This window comes from Panthera leo, chromosome C1 (genome assembly GCF_018350215.1).
Source record: "Panthera leo isolate Ple1 chromosome C1, P.leo_Ple1_pat1.1, whole genome shotgun sequence".
Lineage (NCBI taxonomy): Eukaryota > Metazoa > Chordata > Mammalia > Carnivora > Felidae > Panthera > Panthera leo.
The window spans coordinates 187,560,731-187,578,843 of NC_056686.1; the positions used below are offsets into that span (position 1 = coordinate 187,560,731).

Sequence of the window (18,113 nt, forward strand, 5' to 3'; positions counted from 1 at the left end):
CATGGTACATCAGTTTGAGCCCCACGTTGGACTCTGCCCTGACACTCTTTTGATGCCCCTTCCCCACTCACACTCTCTCTGTCTCTCTGTCTCAAAAATAAACATGAAAGAAAGAAAGAAAGAGAGAAAGGAAGGAAGAAAGAAAAAAAATGAAGGAAGAAAGAGAAAGAAAGGAAAGGAAGGAGGGAGGGAGGGAGGGAGGGAATCATTCTAGGGCCGCCTGGGTGGCTCAATTAGTTAAGCCTCTGAATCTTGGTTTTGGCTCAGGTCATGATCTCATAATTCATGAGTTCAAGCTCTGCATCAGGCTCTGAGCTAATAGGGTAGAACCTGTTTGGGATTCTCTCTGCCCTTCCCCTACTTGCACATGCACTTTCTCTCTCTCAAGATAAACTTAATACAATGATCCCTTTTTTTTTTTTTTTTAATTTTTTAAATAAAAATCAAATGGTCCAAGTGGAAGTTTTTGGAGTTGAGCTCTTTGATTTACTCATTGAGATTTGCCCAAATGCAGAGAAATTGTTGGTTGGCTCAAAAGTAGTTTGAATTTCTGTAATAAATGACTTTGTGTGAATATTTGTTATGTAGGTTGGTGTCCTGTGGTATCTGCCTTAATCTCTTGGATTTGGAAGTTTTCTCAGGACTTAATGTCTGAGTTATGTATATACTGCTACATTATTTGTGTCTAAAGGGAGGGAAGAGTATGTGTGTGTATATGGATAGATAGATGGATCAAAGAAATAGAAGATAAACCCTGACATGTTACATGTTTTATGGCACATGCATCTGTTATTTATTAGAAGGTAAACTTGCGGGACACCTGGGTGGCTCAGTCGGTTAAGCGTCCGACTTCAGCTCAGGTCATGATCTCATGGTTTGTAGGTTCAGGCCCTGCGTTGGGCTCTATGCTGACAGCTTGGAACCTGGAGCCTGCTTCGGATTCTGTGTCTCCCTCTTTCTCTGACCCTCCCCTGCTCACGCTGTCTCTCTTTGTCTCTCAAAAATAAATAAATGTAAAAAAAAAAAAAAAAATTAAAAAAAAGAAGGGTAAACTTGCTCTTTTTATAGTGTACATAGTTTGTTACAAATTATACTGATACAAAGGATGTCTAGCGTTTTTAAGCATTTTCATTATATACCAAAACAAAAATAGCAGTAACCCAAGAGTGGATTTCTTAGAGGTAATTTTAACTTTTTTATCAATAAATTACTCAAAGTCTAAAAAAATTCGTCTCTTTTGCACTACCTTTGTCAAAATGAGAGCAAAATCCACTGGGCACACTCGCAACAAACAAATATAGATTATTGGTCCAAATTAAAAGTTTTGAGTTTATTTAATCATTGTTTGAGGAATACTCTTCTCTTTAACTCTTGGTTTGAAGGGAGTAACTCTGATAGGAACTGGAGATTGGAGTGGGGTGAGGCTTGATCTCTGGTTTCTAGAAATGTATGTTTATTTACCTGAATGCAAATAGGTGGTTGTATTTAGACCAGAATTTATACCAGATTTTGTATTTCTTTCGGTCTCTATATTCTTTGTGTTATAGCACGTACCATAGTTATGTCGTCTGCACTTTTCCTTTTTTAAAGGAAGTCTAATATGCTGTTTCTTCTGCCAAACTAATGAATTCTTTGGCCTTAGTTACCTTAGACTCCTAAGTATTTTGGCCTTTTTGCGGTATAGAAGTATTTTAAAAAATATAACATGATCCTCCCTCTCTCCCTTCTTCCAATTATAAGTAACTCGGGCCCAGCATTTTCTTTGCTGATAATTGCATTTAAAAAAAATTACATAAGTCTTTTAAAACAGGAAAGAATTCCTTGCATCAGTATAAGAATATCTATAATTATTATCCAGCCTATCCCATCAGTTTTTCAGAAAGCCAGCTTGTAAACAGTTATATCTATTTTGAGACACAATTTTTTTGGAATAATCCTTAAGGAAAAATAAAAATTTTAAATTAGTTCTGAGATTTTTTTTTTTTTTTTGTATTTATAGTTACTAAGTTGAAGCTTTGAAGTTGTATTAGTACTTGCAGCTTCTATTAGCATAGGTATAGGTCATGTGTGCCAGGAGTGGATAATCTGTTTCTTGGTTAATAATTAAGCTCCTAGAAAAATGTTAGAGGTCAGGAGTGATTCCTCTTGGTAGGTTGGGGTGGTGGCTGGAAGAGGGGACAAAGGAAGGTGTTTTGTTTTTTGTGTGTGTTTTGTTTTTTTGTGTGTTTTGTTTTGTTTGGTGGGGGAGGTTGGTGCTTCCACCTTCAAAAGAAAATTCAAGCATAATTTAATAATAGAAATCTAACCTCAGCTTCCTATCTTCTTTAAGGAATTGAAAACCATACTCTCACATAGTAAAAATAGAGCAGTGTGTGCTCTTCTTACCTCTCATCTACCCAGATACACTTGTGGTCCTAAAACTACTTGACGTTTCCATTGTATATAAGAAAGAAGACTGCACAAGTAAAACATCAATTAAATTATTTCTTTGTTCTTAAATTATTGTATTTATCAAAGCTGTCCTTGGGTAGTATTCACTATTAATAAAATCTGCCTATCAAAAGCATTGTCTGCTTGGAGGTTTTTCTTTTCCTTTTTTTTTTTTTTGGCACGCATTCCCCAGGACTGTTGCTTATTAATTTTTTAAGACCCAGCTCAGATGTTACTTCCCTTGTAAGCCTTCTTCCTACAAAATTCTCCCTCTTCCTCTGCCACAGGTTATCCACTCCCTTGTGCTACCTTTAAACCCCTTTACAAGTCATTTTTATCATATTTGTCAGACCTCTTACAGGACTTCTTGAGCTTTTTTGTACTGTGAACACCTTTGGCAGTCTGGCAAAGATTAGGGATGCTTTGAAGTAATTTGTAACTTCTCTGAATAATGTTTTTATTTGTTTTTTTTTTTTATTTTTTTTAAATGTTTTTATTTTAATTTTTGAGACAGAGACAGAGCATGAGCAGGGGAGAGGCAGAGAGAGGGGGAGACACAGAATCTGAAGCAGGCTCCAGGCTCCGAGCTGTCAGCACAGAACCTGATGCAGGGCTCGAACTCACAGAGTGTGAGATCATGACCTGAGCCGAAGTCGGATGCTCAATCAACAGCCACCCAGGCGCCCCATTTGTTTTTTGTTTTAAGTTTATTTATTTATTTTGAGAGAGAGCGTGCAGTCAGGGGAGGGGCAGAGAGAGAGAAGGAGAAAGAGAATCCACGCTGTCAGCGCAGAGCCTGATGTAGGGCTTGAACTCCCAAACCGTGAGATCATGACCTGAACCAAAACCAAGAGTCAGACTCCCAACTGACTGAGCCACCCAGGTGCCCCTGATAATGTTTTTAAATGCATAAAACATGTAAGATTACAAATGAGATTAATTATGTTGAGATATAGTCCTATTCCCAGCATCTCCCTCCCCCCAAGAACTACATATTTAGTCTGTCTCCTTGTAGATGGTTTCATTTTTGGATCCCCAGAATCTGGTGCAGACTTGGCGCACTTAAATTTTAATTTTTTAAATTTCATTAGGAGAGATGAGAATCGTACTTTCATCATATGATCATATTACCTTGTTCCATCTGAATCTTGATGTATTTAGGTTCTCCCACTTTATTTCTTTTTAATTTTGTGGCATTTCCATGTTACTTTAACAGTTGAATTTTTTAATATCTTTATTTTCACAAAATATCAGTAGTACTTCGTATCTTTTTCCAACCATTTGGGTGAGTTTTCAGGAGCCCCTGGGGACAGGAAAGGACAATGAATAATTTGATTTTGATTTTATATTTCCATTATGTTTTTCAGAAATAACTAAAAAAATTGTTCCAAAGAGATTTTTAAGCACACTTGAAAACTCATGCCCACTGAAGTTGAGTCACACAGGGGTGGAATTTAGCAAAAGATGGACATTGTATGTCGTTAATTTACTTGCTTTCTCCCTTCAAAATAGTACAGGTTTTGGAAAAAATGTAGTGGAACATATTTTTGTCTTTAAACATCTAGAATTTCTTTTGCTTTAGGAAATTCTTTATTCATAATGGCTGTCTTAAATCTTCATTGAGATACAGTTGGTTGTCAGCCTGAGTCACCTGAATGCTGCAGGGGGCTCTCCAGGGAACTGAAAGCAGCAGAGATGAATGATGTACTTCTGGCATTCTAAGATACTTATTTTGAATTAGGTGTCTAATTCCACTTTGGCCCGTAACATTTGGAGCTTTTGACATAACTTGAGTTTTATATTCCTTTCATTATCTATACGTTATCTGTTTAGAAAAAAAAAAAAATTACTTCCAGTGTTCTGTGACTTAAAATTACTGGGTTGTCTGTTCTATGCCTAGGCCAAAACAGCTTCACGAAATCCCAGCCTTTTACTGTCCTGACAAAAACAAGGTGAATTTCATTCCTAAAAGCGGTTCTGCCTTCTGCCTCGTCAGCATCCTCAAGCCACTCCTTCCCACACCAGATCTTACTCTCAAGGGCTCTGGGCACAGTCTGACAGTTACCACTGGTATGACAACCACTCTGCTGCAGCCTATTGCTGTGGCCTCCCTGTCTACAAACACAGAGCAAGACCGGGTCTCTCGAGGAACAAGTACAGTCATGCCATCGGCCTCTCTACTTCCACCACCAGAGCCAATTGAAGAAGCTGAAGGATAGGTCACAAGACTGTGTGGCCATTTTTCTGGGCAACTGAGAACCTCCTCAGATCATTTCATTGTGATGGCATCGCGCACTCCCAGTCGGCTGTGATGTGCTCCCACTTCCCATGGTGATGTGTCACAGTATGACTTCTGGAAGAAAGCAGCGCCCTCTGATGGCTTTGCTCACTCATGAAGGCCAGCCCTTGTTGCTTAGCCTGCTTTTTCTGAAAGCACTGATTGAAACAAAAAAGGTCTCATTCTTTACTTTTGGAGGGCCAATATCACATTGTTTTTTTGTTTTCAAATTAAACTTCTTTAAAAACAAAAACAAAAAATTGATCCCTGCAAACATAATTCCTGAAGGGAGACGTGAATGATGCTGCAAGAACCATCTTTTATATGAAAATGACTATTTTATAATACCAATGTTACATTTTCTGAAACGTAGCAGACAGGATGTTCAAAGATTCTTTGGTGGCCTCTTGTTTCTTGTTTCCCTTTCTAGATGTGTACTTTTCTCAGCTGTTTTCAGCTTTGGGACCAAAGGGATTGTTGACATTTTCCCAGCAATCTTAATCTCATGACTATGTTCTTCTCCCAAACAAGAATTGATAGGTAAATGCATTGAACAAATATATAACCAGAGATAAAAAGCAATATTAAATAATAGTACATTATGTGATTTATGTTTTTGGATGTCAGAAGTTTGTGCTTTGGGTGAAATACTTGTAAAACTGTTGTTTTCTTCACTACTCCTGTACACATTTCACCATGTGGTCAGAAAAATTATAGTCTGGAGACAAGTGCTTTAATACTTTCTCACCCATTGTTGGAACTTGGTTTAAAAGTCAGTGAGCCAGAAGGAAACTACCCAGTGTTGATTGCTAGCTAGGAGTAAGGAACCCCTTTGGTTTTCTGCAAAATATTTTATCACATGCTCTCCCTTTATCATCACTGTATCATAGTTCCAAGAGGTCCTAAAATGGCTGTGCATGGATTTCCTCCTTTGCTTTTGTGATGTTGTTGTCTCGTGGATTTGGTCAGGGTTAGTAGTTTGCCAGGAGTGTAATCCATTGAATAGCAATCCGTAGTCACAGAATCTTGTGACTGACATTTTCTTTATGGTGGTTGGCACTGAGATATGTTGCTTACAGGTTTTGCTAGTTTTCTCTCCAGCATTCCACACAGTACGGAAGACAGGCAAAGAGAGCTTTGGAGCATATAAACAACAGGATTCTTTGAAAAATCCATACAGTTTTGGATTTAGGCTCATCTTAATCACTGCCAATATCACATGACAACACTATTTCATGTTTGTGTATGTGGTAGTGAAATTAAGGAGCAGCTCTTTTTAAAAATGAGTTCCAGCAAACACTGTTGATAAAAAGCATCCTTCTAAGACCTTCATATACTACCTATGATGCAATAATTTAATATTCCTATACATATAGGGAGAAAAAAATTTTAATACTTGTAAAAGGAATACAGTTTAGAGGGTTAATACGTCAATTTGTTCAGACATATACCATCAAAGAAAACTTAGTGGTAGCAATAAATCTGAAAGGACTTCTTATACTCATGCACCTTTAAAACATCTAAGTATTTAAAATTATGCCCTGTGAAGTTTAAAATGGCGATGTATTTATACAGATTAGATAAATTCAAACATTTGAATAAGTCTGTCCGGTTTCACTTGGTAACACTGATAAATTTTGGTACCTTCTCCATACAAAACTAATTTGCTTGGAATTAGTGCTTTGTGGCTTCTAAATCAGTAAAACTCAGTTATTCAGGGTCTGTATTTTCTGGTTGGTTGGTTTTTTTTGAGAACCTTGATTCTTTGCCTTATATGTTACGTCTTTTGACCTAACCATTTCACCACTGAAAACTGCTCTATCAAAAGTACAGAAGAAAAGCTGAAACTCCTCAGGTGAGTTGGTATGAATGGTAAGAGGAAGAAGTTAAAAACAAGTTTTTAAAAAAATCCTCAGTTTTTGGATTACTTGAATTCCATTAAATCAGTGTTCTTTTCCTTACTTTACACTTACTTCTGTCCATTCCTATAAATCACAAGGGCATTTTACAACTAAAATGCCACTTTATAAACAATCTTTCTCTTTACTCTGTTGTGCATGTTTGTGTAATTGACATCTTTCTATAGCGTTTCATATATCCTTTATCTAAAGTAATTTAAAGCCAGAATGGGAGAACAGGTTTAAGAGTTATTATTTACAGAGTCTTATAAGTAGAACTTTTAATGTTTGGTTGTAAGGAGAATGTGAATTTGCAGGTAAATGCATTGTATGGTAACCAAACATACCCCTTGGGTTTGGGAGAAATAGAGCCTGAGGTTTGAAAGAATAAAAAAGGTACAAGGTACAGACAACTCAACTGCCAGTGCCAAAGGGCTAATTTTTAAGCATATGAGCTTTATTGCAGTCTTTAAAAATATTAACCATAGGTCCCATTCAGCTCTTGCTTAACCCTTAGTTCACAGATGGCTGATTTTTTTTAAATGGACCTACTCCCAGTAGAATATTTTCTAAAATTACATTCCATGATTATCTTGTATTTCTGTAGAAAACTATACAGAAGGTAAGTTAGAATAGCTTCAGTGGGAATATAATTTAAATTTTTTTAAGTTTTAAATAAATGTACTTCCATTGCAGTAAAAGAAATAGCATATATATTTCCGTAAAAGTATTCTCTGGTTATTTACTTTGTCTTAAGTTATTTTTTACTCTTGATTTTTTTCCTTGTGATGATAAAAACATAAAATTTATTGTTTCTGATCATGACTAAGTCTTACTACTTGTCGTGGCTTTTGTTAGCAATTATATTTTTAAAATAATCTGTTTTGTCTCTGGTTAATATGGTGAGCATGGATGCCAAAATTATTTCTTAACTAGAATCTTCATTTTGTTTAAAATACTTCTTACACTTATGAGAGACCAGATCAGCCTTTTGGAACGTGTTATTGCTAACTGTGGAATAACTGGCAACAAGAAAGGCTCTCCCCCCCCCCCCCCCATTTTTTTCTTTTAAATGGTTGGCTTGTACTGGAAAAGAGATATTTTAAAAAATGGCAGAACTTACAGCCTTCTGTATGTCCAAGATTAGGACTGGGTTGTCAAGATTTTCTTTTGTTAAAGGAAATAAAAGAAAAATTGACATTACTGAATTTAGTTCACTGTTCTAAACTTAAGATTCATTCCTTAATGCTTGGAATTTTGATGTCTCAAAATCAGACCAGTGGAAGTGCTGAATTTGCATTTAAAAAGCTAAGAATACTTCGCACTTTAAAGTTTAACTCTGCTTAAATTAACAATAAGTAGAGCAGCCCTGAACAATACTTTGTTTAAAAAATCCTGTTGAATATAATTTATGTTTTTTTAAAGTCTATATCTTTCATCTGTTTAAGCTGTGTAAATCTTTTTAAAATGCAATTTTTTAAAATTTTGTTTTTCTAACAAAAATCTCCCAATAAACAGCATTTCCAATGGTGATAAATATTGTTATTATGTACTTATGTATTCCCTGTATCTGAACACTTATTGCTGCCTCACAAGAAAATAGAACATTTATGTTAAAAATAAAGTCTGTTCTTCTTGAGAATTTTTTTCTATGTGCTTTTATGAATGTTGCCTCAATTCAGATTTTCTTTTCAGACACATGTACCCTGAAGTAATTTACAAACAGAATATTCTTTTTCACAAATGTATAGGAAAATGAGTGTGTTAAGTAGCAGGACATATAGTATTACCAGTTATTATTACTTCCTGACTATTTCTTTACTTGCTCTAGAACTTAAAGTACCTGATCTTTGTGGTAAGTGGTAAGCACACTGAAAGATAATGCATGTTTATAAGTAATTCCATACTTCATAGTTTGTTAGAGATTTAGCTGAGACAGTCACTGAATTTTATCCTGAAGTACATATAGAGGATTCTTTTCTTTTTGTTTTGGTATTTTATTCTTTCTAAATCAGCTATGTTCTTCCTTTGATACAGTGGTTTATACATGCAAGATAGTTGTTTAGGTTCAGAGATTTAATCTGTATGCACAGAACAGAACTAGTCAGATATGTCCCAGTGAAGGCTGCAGACCTAGAAAGCACCTAGGAAGCACCTAGAAAGCAGGGACACCATTTAAATGAAGTAAAAAAGTTACCACAGCTGTTGGTCATGAAAAGTCATCTAATTACATTGTAAAAAATTTTTTAAATTATTTCTGGGGGATAAAGTTTACGAGAATTTGGAGATAACTAATGAATATACATTTACATTATAATGTAATATAGCATCAAATGCAAAGAGAATCTCAAATTGGTTCCAAATTTTCCTCCCATTCTTTTCTCTTAAAGAGGTTGACAGGAGAAAATTTAGATCTCAAGTTGGGTATACCCCTCTTCCCCTATTTATTTGATTTTTTTTCCTTTGCTTCGCTAAATATACCACACACAAAAAAAACTTTTTAGGTCTGTAATGCCTTTTCCCCTTTAACTGCTCTTAAGTGTTTGGCTGTGAAATACAGTATCCTCTTATTTATGTATTTATTTAAATGTTTATTTTTAAGAGAGAGAGCACGAGTGGAGGAGGGGCAAAGAGAGAGGGAGACACAGAATCCAAAGCAAGCTCCAGGCCTGAAGCAGCGCTCAAACCCACGAGCCATGAGATCATGACCTGAGCCAAAGTCGGACACTCAACTGACTGAGCCACTCAAGTCACTGAGCCATTCAGTCTTTAAGACATTGTTTCTACTTCCCTTTAATAAAGTATCTCCAAATTGCTGGTTTGGTAAAAATAAAATACTCGTCTTCTCTGCAATTTGCATCTTCCTCAAACTGAGAATTTACCTCATTTGATTTTGTATGCTAGTATGGATTAGTCTTCCTAAATCATTAGGTTTTATAGAAGATTATCATGGAGGCTCTCTTGGTTCAAAGCCAGGAATATAAACATTCATCTCAATTCTGTGCCTTAGCACAGTTATTTTTGAGATCATTGGGATAATTCAGAGGAGATGCAGAAAAAGACCTGGGTTTAGGGCCACAGTTTGGGTACAGTTCTGGCTCAGCAGCTTAATGGTCATGGGACCTTGAGCAAAGAAGTGAGCTCTTTGAGCCTCAGTTTTCTTATTTATGAGATGAAGGAAATGCTGATAGTGCTATCCATTAAATGGCTACTAGAATGTGAAAATAATTTAACTTATAAAATTGGAAGCAAACATTTGTTCTCATCTCCTTTATATTTTGTTAGGTAAGTTTATTCATTCCCTAAGAAAGCCAAAACTTTTCAGTCATAGAAAATGGTCCCATATAATTCATTTTAGCTTATAAAGTGATAATACAGTTAACCCCTGAAAAACGGGTTTTTTTTCCCAATAAATATATTGGAAAACTTTTTAAAGGTTTTTGACAATTTGAAAAAACTCACAGATGAACTGCATAGCTTAGAATCACCAAAAAATTTTGAGAAAAAATGTATCTCATGAATGCATAAAATATTTGTAGATAGTAGTCTATTTGATCATTTACTACCATAAAATACACACAAATTTCTCCTAAGTTAAAACTTATCAAAACTTAGGTGCACGCACAACTATATATGGTGCCATTTGCTGTGAAGAGAAAGGTAAACAAATAGGAAGATGCAGTAGCAAATCGTAACTGCATAAAATTATAGTACATGCTATATTACTGCAATAATTTCATTTACACGTATTGCTATTGTGAGTGCAAGTGTTGCAAGTATCCTCTTAACACGTTGTGTGACTAACATGAGCAGTTTGTCTTTCCAGTAAATTGCGTGTGGCAGTTAAAAGTGATCTTGCAGTTCCCATGTATTTTTCATCATGTTTAGTGCAGTACCATAAACCTTGAATAACACCCTGGGACCCATACAGAGTGCCACTAGAGATGCTGGAAGTTCTCCCAAGAAGCAAAGTGGAATTGATTGATAATGTACCATAGATTGAGGTTTGAAGCTGCAGTGGTAACCTTTTCAAGATAAATTAATCCAGTATAAGGACCATTATAAAAAAAGATGTGAAGCCATTGTAGTTATACCAGCAGACATGAAAACCTTTCAAAACACCTTTTTTTGTCTCATATTGAAAATGAAGCTTTTCTGTGGATGCAGTATTGCTATAAGAAGGGCATATCTGTAAACTAATATGATATGTGAAAACCCAAAGTCATTTTATGAAGGTAAATGCAGGCTCTAAAGTTGGAGAATTTAATGCCGGTAAAGGATGGTTCAATAATTTTAGAAAGTGGTTTGGGTTGGGGCACCTGGGTGGCTCAGTTGGTTGAGCTTTCGACTTTGGCTCAGGTCATGATCTCAGGTCACGGTATGTGAGTTTGAGCCCCATGTTGGTGACACTGCTATCAGCGTGGAGCCTGCTTCAGATCCTCTGTCCCCCTCTCTCGGCCCCTCCCCTGCTCACGCTCTCTCTCTCTCTTCCAAAAATAAACATTTAGAAAGTGGTTCGACTTAAAAAATGTAAAGATAACAGAACAACTTTTGATGACCTAGAGGCAGCAGATTAATTCCCAGACATCAAGAAAATAATTGAGGAAAAAGGATATCTGCCTGAACAGGTCTCTAATGCAGATGAAAGTGGCTTATTCGGGGACAGGGGGGAATGCCACAAATGACATTTAATGGTAAGGAAGTGAGCACCAGGATTTAAGGCAGAAAGGGATAAGCTAACCCCACTGTTTTGTGCAAATGCAGTTGGATTTATGATCAGGACTGCCCTTATGTATAAAGCTGCTAATCCCCAAGCCTTGAAGGGAAAAGAAAAATACCAGCAGCCAGTCTTTTGGTTGTACAAGAAGGTCTGGACAATGAAAACCCTTTTTCCATTGGTTCCAATGGTTCCATTGATGCTTTGTCCCTGAAGTCAGGAAGTAACTTGCCTTTGAGGGACTGCCTTTTAAAATTCTTCTGATACTGGACAATGCCCCTAGAACCCTATGAGTTCAACACCAAAGACATCAAAGTGGTTTACTTGCCCCTCAACACAGTGTCTCTAATTCAGCCTGTAGATAAGGGTCATAAGGACTTTCAAGGCTCGTTATACACTGTACTTAATAGAAAGCACTGTCAACACTATGGAAGAGAACCCCAATAGAACCTCATGAAAGTCTTGAAGGATTATGCCACTGAAGATGTCTGGCATCACTGTTACAGAAAAAGTGGTGAAAGCCATGAAACCCAATAGGATAAATACCTACTGGAGAAAATTGTGTCCAGATGTTGTGCATGACTTCACAGGATTTATGACGGTCGAGGAAATAATGAGATTTTGGATGTTGTAAAAACGATTGTGTGCGTGTGTGTGTATAAACAGTTTCAATATTTGGATCTTGGAGAAATTCAAGACCTAATGGACACAACACCAGAGGAATTAAAAGATTTGATGGAGATGAGTGCTACCAAACCAGTGCTAGATGATGAGGAAGAAGCAGTGCCAGAAAACATTGACATTAGACCATCTGGCAGAAGGGTTCTGGTTATTCACGACTACTTTTGACTAATTTCATAACCTGGATCCTTCTGTGATACAGGCACTGAAACTAAAGCAAATGGTGGAAGGAGGATTGATACCATATAGAAATATTTTTAGAGAAATGAAAAGGCAAGTCAGAAATTACAATATATTTCCATAAAGTTAACACTGAGTGTGCCTAACTTTCTGGCCTTGTTCCACCTCCTCTGCCTCTGCCATCCCAAAGGCCATGAGATCAACCCTCCTCATCTTCCTCCTCAGCCAGTATACTACTCAATGTGAGATGAGACTTTTATGATGCTTTCACTTAATAGTAACTAATCATGCCATTACTGTTAATAAACTTATCTGTTGTGTACGTTGGGTCTTCGTGAAAATCTTGTATGGCAAGAACTGCACGAGATATTTTTGTCATCATTATATTGCCTAAGTATTGTGTAGAACATTGTGTACAAGACTTGAAATGGATAACCTATCCTTACATAGGCATTGAGGTAAGTGATATTTAGTATAAGATTAATGTGTTAGTTTTGTTTTATATCATTGCTTTCAAAGAATTCCATTATAGTATGCCTCTCATAACTGAAGCAACTATATCAGCCTATCATCACAGGTTAAGTGGTTTTTAAAAATGTACTCTTTTCCAATACTGTATTATGAATGACACTACTACTTAATATATGCCATAAAAATATAAGAATCCATTCATTATAGGCTAGGCTACTGTGAAGCAATCATATGGATTATACTAGGCTACTGTAAAGCTATCATACTGATGCTGTGTCATTATCAATGCGTGAACTGTTATACATATGAATATGAATTTTTTTTACACTATCTTCATTTTTGATGTCTAGTGTTAGTATTACATTGCATCTATGGTGTTTTGTGTAAGACTGCTGATGTAGGTACTGACAGATGATTAAACTTGTAAACACATGATTTATGGTATCAATAAGTTATAGTACTCTACTGTACAGTACTGTAAATGTATTGTCTCATGAGTTCTTAATATTTTCTGTAGCTTACGTTAAAGAGTACAACAGATAATATAACCTATATGACGTGTTATTGGCAAGCCTTCTGGTCAATAGTAGGCTATTTGTAGTTCAGTTCTGGGGGACTCAAAAATTACACACGGACTTTTAACTCTATGTAGGGGTGGGGGTAGCTAACCACCCCTCATTGTTCAAGGGATAACTATATAGTCAAGGATATTGAACTTAAATCAATAAATAGGTAACACTATCAGTAGCTTACCAAGTACCAGCCACTTTATATGTTAACTGTTTACCCTAATCTTTACAATAATCCTATAAAGCCAAACAAACACTGCTATTTTTACTATCTTGTGGATGACCAAATTGGAATTAGACAAACTCTTCCATGGTCATCTGGGAAATGTCAAAGTCTGGCTTTGAACCGAGTCTGACTATAGAACTCAAACACAAAGCCTCACTGCTACTTCCAGAACAGTAGCATTAATAAAATACAGGCATTCAGTATCATTGCAGATTATGTGCTATTGGGTCATTGCCTCATTTTCCTTTCTCATCCTTTTTGTTACTTTAGCTGCTGTGTAGCTTGGTTCAGAGGGTGAAGAGAAAGTACCCAAGTTAGACACCAATTCCTTACCAAAGAAGTTACTAACATGAATTTGCAAGCTCTGTTAGTTTTAATGTTGCACAGGTGCAGAAATTTCAAGAAGTATTTTAATTTGGAAGCACAACTTTTAGAGAGGCAGAGCTGACTTCGATCAGTTTTGGTGGTTTTTTTTACCTGACATTTTGAGGAAAAGACTTACAAAGTATTTAATTTTTTTATCATTATAAGCATACTCTTTAATCCCCATGCCCTGTTCCGCACCCCCCCCCCCCACTCCCTTCTCATCAGTCTATAGTTAAGGCTGTTTCTTGGTTTGTCTCTCTTCCACCACCCCCCCCCCCCTTTTTTTTCTTAAAGTCCTCATGTGAGAGAGAGCATATGGTATTTGTCTTTCTCTGGCTTATTTTACTTAGCATTATATTCTCTGGCTCCATCCATGTTGTTGCAAATGGCAAGATTTTATTCTTTTTTATGGCTGAATAATCTTCCATAATAAATATTTTATACACACACACACACACACACACACACACACACACACACCACGTTTTCTTTATCCATTCATCTATCAATGGACACTGGCTGCTTCCATAGTTCAGCTATTGTAAATAATGCTGCAGTGAACAGGGGCGTATATATCCCTTTCAATTAGTGTTTTTATATTTTGGGGGTAAATACACAGTGTGATTATCACATCATAAGGTAGTTCTATTTTAAATTTTTTGAGAAACATCTATACTGTTTTTCACAGTGGCTGCACCAGTTTGCATTCCCACCAGTGGTGCACAAGGGTTCCTTTTCTCCACATCCTCGCCAAAACTTGTTTCTTGTACTTTTGATTTTAGCCATCCTGACAGGTGTGAGGTGGTATCTAATTGTGGTCTTGACTTGGATTTCTCTGATGATGACTGATGTTGAGCATCTTGTCATGTGTCTGTTGGCCATCTGGATGTCTTTGGAGAAATGTCTATTCATGTCTTCTGCCCATTTTTTAATTGGGTTACTTGTTTTTTGGGTGTTGATTTGTGTAAGTTCTTTGTATGTTTTAGATACCATACATTTATTGTATATGACATTTGCAAATATCTATTCCCATTCAGTAGGTTGCCTTTTAATTTTGTTGACTGTCCTTTGCTGTGTACAAACTTTGTATTTTGATGTAGTCCCAATAGTTTGTTTTTATTTCCCTTGCCTCAGGAGACATATCTAGAAAAATGTTGCTATGGACGAGGTCATTGAGATTACTGCCTGTGTTCTCTTCAAGGACTTTTATGGCTTTGAGTCTCACATTTAGGTCTTTAATCCATTTTGAGTTTATTTTTGTGTATGGTGTAAGAAAGTGGTCCCATTTCTTTCTTTTGCATGTTGCTGTCCAATTTTCCCAATACAATTCGTTAAAGAGAATTTTTCCCATTGGATATTTCATTCCTCCTTTGTTGAAGATTGATCATATAACTATGGGTTTGTTTATAGGTTTTCTGTTCTATTCCACTGGTCTTTTTTAATGCCAGTACTATACCGTTTTAATTACAACTTTGTAATGTAACTTGAAATTTGGAATTGTGATACCTCTAGTTTTTTCTTTTTCAAGATTGCTTAGGTATTCGGGGTCTTTGGTGATTCCATACAAATTTTAGGATTGTTCGTTCTTTGAAAAATACTGTTGGCATTCTGATAGGGATTGCATTAAATCTGTAGATTGCTTTGGGTAGTTTAGACATTTTAGCAGTATTTTTTTATCAGTGTTTTTATAATTTTCAGAGTCCTTCACCTCTTCAGTTAAGTTTATTCCTAAATACTTTATTGTTTTTGATATAGTTGTAAATGGGATTGTTTTCTTTATTTCACTTTCTGCTGCTTCATTAGTGTATAGAAATGCAACCGATTTTTGTACACTGATTTTTGTATCCTTTGATTTTACTGAATTCATTGATCAGTTCTGGTAGTTTTTGGTGGAGTCTTTAGAATTTTTTGTATTTAGTATCATGTTATCTGCAAATAGTGAAAGTTTGACCTCTTCCTTACCAATTTGGATGCCTTTTATTTCTATGTTTCTAATTGCTGTGGCTATGGCTTCCGGTACTATTGAATAAAAGTGTTGAATAAAAGTGGTGAGAGTGGACATCTTTGTCTTGTTCCTGACCTTAGGAGGAAAGCTCTCAGTTTTTCACCACTGAGGATGATGTTGGCTGTGGCTTTTTCACGTATGGCCTTTACTATGTTGTGGTATGTTCCCTCTAAACCTACTTTGTTGAGGGCTTTTATCATGAATGGATGTTTCACTTTGTCAAATGTTTTTTCTGCATCTATTGAAATGACCATATGGTTTTTATCTTTTCTCTTGTTGATGTGATAGATCATGTTGATTGTTTTTGCAAATATTGAACCACTCTTATATCCCAGGAATAAATCCCACTTGATCATGTGGGATCATTTTTTAATGTATTGTTGGATTTGGTTTGTTACTATTGAGGATTTTTCCATCCTTTATTCATGAAAGATATTGGCCTGTAGTTCTCTTGTTTTTGTTTTTTTGTTTTTTCTGTTTGTGTGTGTGTGTGTGTGTATGTGTGTGTGTGATGTCTATCTGGTTTTGGTATTAGGGTGATACTGTCCTTATAGAATGAATTTAAATCGCTTCTTGGCCTTTTGGCTAAGATCAATTGTAGAATGAATTTAGAAGTTTCCTTCCTCTTGTATTTTCTGCAGTATTTTGAGAAAAACAGATGTTATCTCTTTTTTTTTTTTTTGCAAGTTTATTTTGGGAGAAAGTGTGTACAAGTGGAGGAGGAGAGAGAGAGAGAGAGAGAGAGAGAGAGAGAGAGAGAGAGAGAGAGAGAGAATGCCAAGCAGGCTCTTCACTGTCAGAGCAGAGCCTGATGTGGGACTTGAGTTCAAAAACTGTGAGATCATGACCTGAACCGAAGTCAGCCACTTAACCAATTGAGCCACCCAGGCGTCCCTATTAACTCTTCTTTAAATATGTGGTAGAATTTGCCAGTGAAGGCATCTGGTCCTGGACTTTTGTTTTTTGGGGAGATTTTTGATTACTGATTCAATTTCATTGCTGATAATTGCTCTGTTCAAAATTTCTTTCTTTCTGCTTTAGTTTTGCTAAGTATATGTTTCTAGAATTTATCCATATCTTCTAGGTTGTCCGATTTGTTGGCATATGGGTTTTCATAATACTGTTATAATTGCTTATATTTCTGTGGTGTTAGTTGTTATTTCTCCTCTTTCATTAGTGATTTTGTTTATCTGGGTCCTCTCTCTCTCTTTTTAATGAGTCCTGCTAGAGGTTTATCAATGTTGTGATCTTTTCAAAGAAACAGCTTCTGGTTTCAGTGATCTGTTCTATTTTTTTTTTAAGTTTTCTATTTTGTTTATTTCTGCTCTAATCTTTATTTATTTCCTTCATTTTGCTGGGTTTGGGTTTTATTCTTATTTTTCTAGCTCCTTTAGGTGTAAGGTTAGGTTGTTTTGAGATTTTTCTTCCTTCTTGATGTAGGCCTATATAGCTCTAAACTTCTCTTTTAGAATCAGTTTAGCAGCTGTAAACTTCTTTTAGAATCAGTTTAGCTGCATCCCAAAGAATTTGGACCATTGTGTTTATTTTCATTTTTTTCCATGTAATTTTGATCTTTGATTTCTTGGTTGACCCGTTCATTATTTAGTAGCATGTGATTTAACTTCCAAGTATTTGTGCTCTTTCCAGATGTTTCTTGTGGTTGATTTCTGGTTTCCTAGCATGTGGTCAGAAAAGATACATGCTATGACTTGGACTTTTAAAAATTTGTTGAGACTTGTTTTGTGGTCTAATATGTGATCTACTCTGGAGAATGTTCCATGTGCATTTTGCTATTTAGGATGGAATGTTCTGAATATGTTAAATCTATCTGGTCCAATGTATCATTTAAAACCATGGTTTCCTTGTTGATTTTCTGTTTGGATGATCTGTCCATCAATGTGAGTGGGGTGTTAAAGTCCCCTACTATTGTATTATTGTCGATTATTTCCTTCATGTCTGTTATTAACAGTTTTATGTATTTGTACACTCCCACGTTGGGTGCATAGGTATTTACAGTTGTTATATCTTCTTGTTGGATTGTTCCAACACTTTATTATATAAAGTACTTCTTTGATTACTATTTTTGTTTTAAAGTTTAGTTTGTCAGGGCAGGGGCTGGCTGGCTCAGTTGGAAGAGAAAGTGACTCTTGATCCTCAGGCTCGTGAGTTTGAGACCCATGTTGGGTGTAGAGATTGCTTAAATAAACTTTAGAAAGAAAAATATAGTTGGTCTGAGACAAGTACTGCTACTCTGGCTTTCTTTTGACATTCATTTGCATGATAAATGTTTCT

At 36.0% G+C, this 18,113-nt stretch overlaps 1 protein-coding gene across 3 annotated transcripts in view; it reads left to right on the forward strand.

Annotated features, from left to right (window-relative positions):
• FAM117B (family with sequence similarity 117 member B) overlaps positions 1-8,248 on the forward strand; it is a 94,341-nt gene extending 86,093 nt beyond the window's left edge. The window contains exon 8 of one of the 3 annotated variants that reach the window (XM_042949763.1): positions 4,331-8,248. In XM_042949763.1, coding sequence (XP_042805697.1) covers positions 4,331-4,649 — 319 coding nt within the window. In that variant the 3' untranslated portion in view covers positions 4,650-8,248. Of the gene's footprint in view, positions 1-2,329; positions 2,641-4,330 lie in introns of those variants that run through there. The other 2 variants (XM_042949764.1, XM_042949766.1) reach the window with 2 other exon arrangements.
• The last annotated feature ends 9,865 nt before the right edge of the window (positions 8,249-18,113 follow it).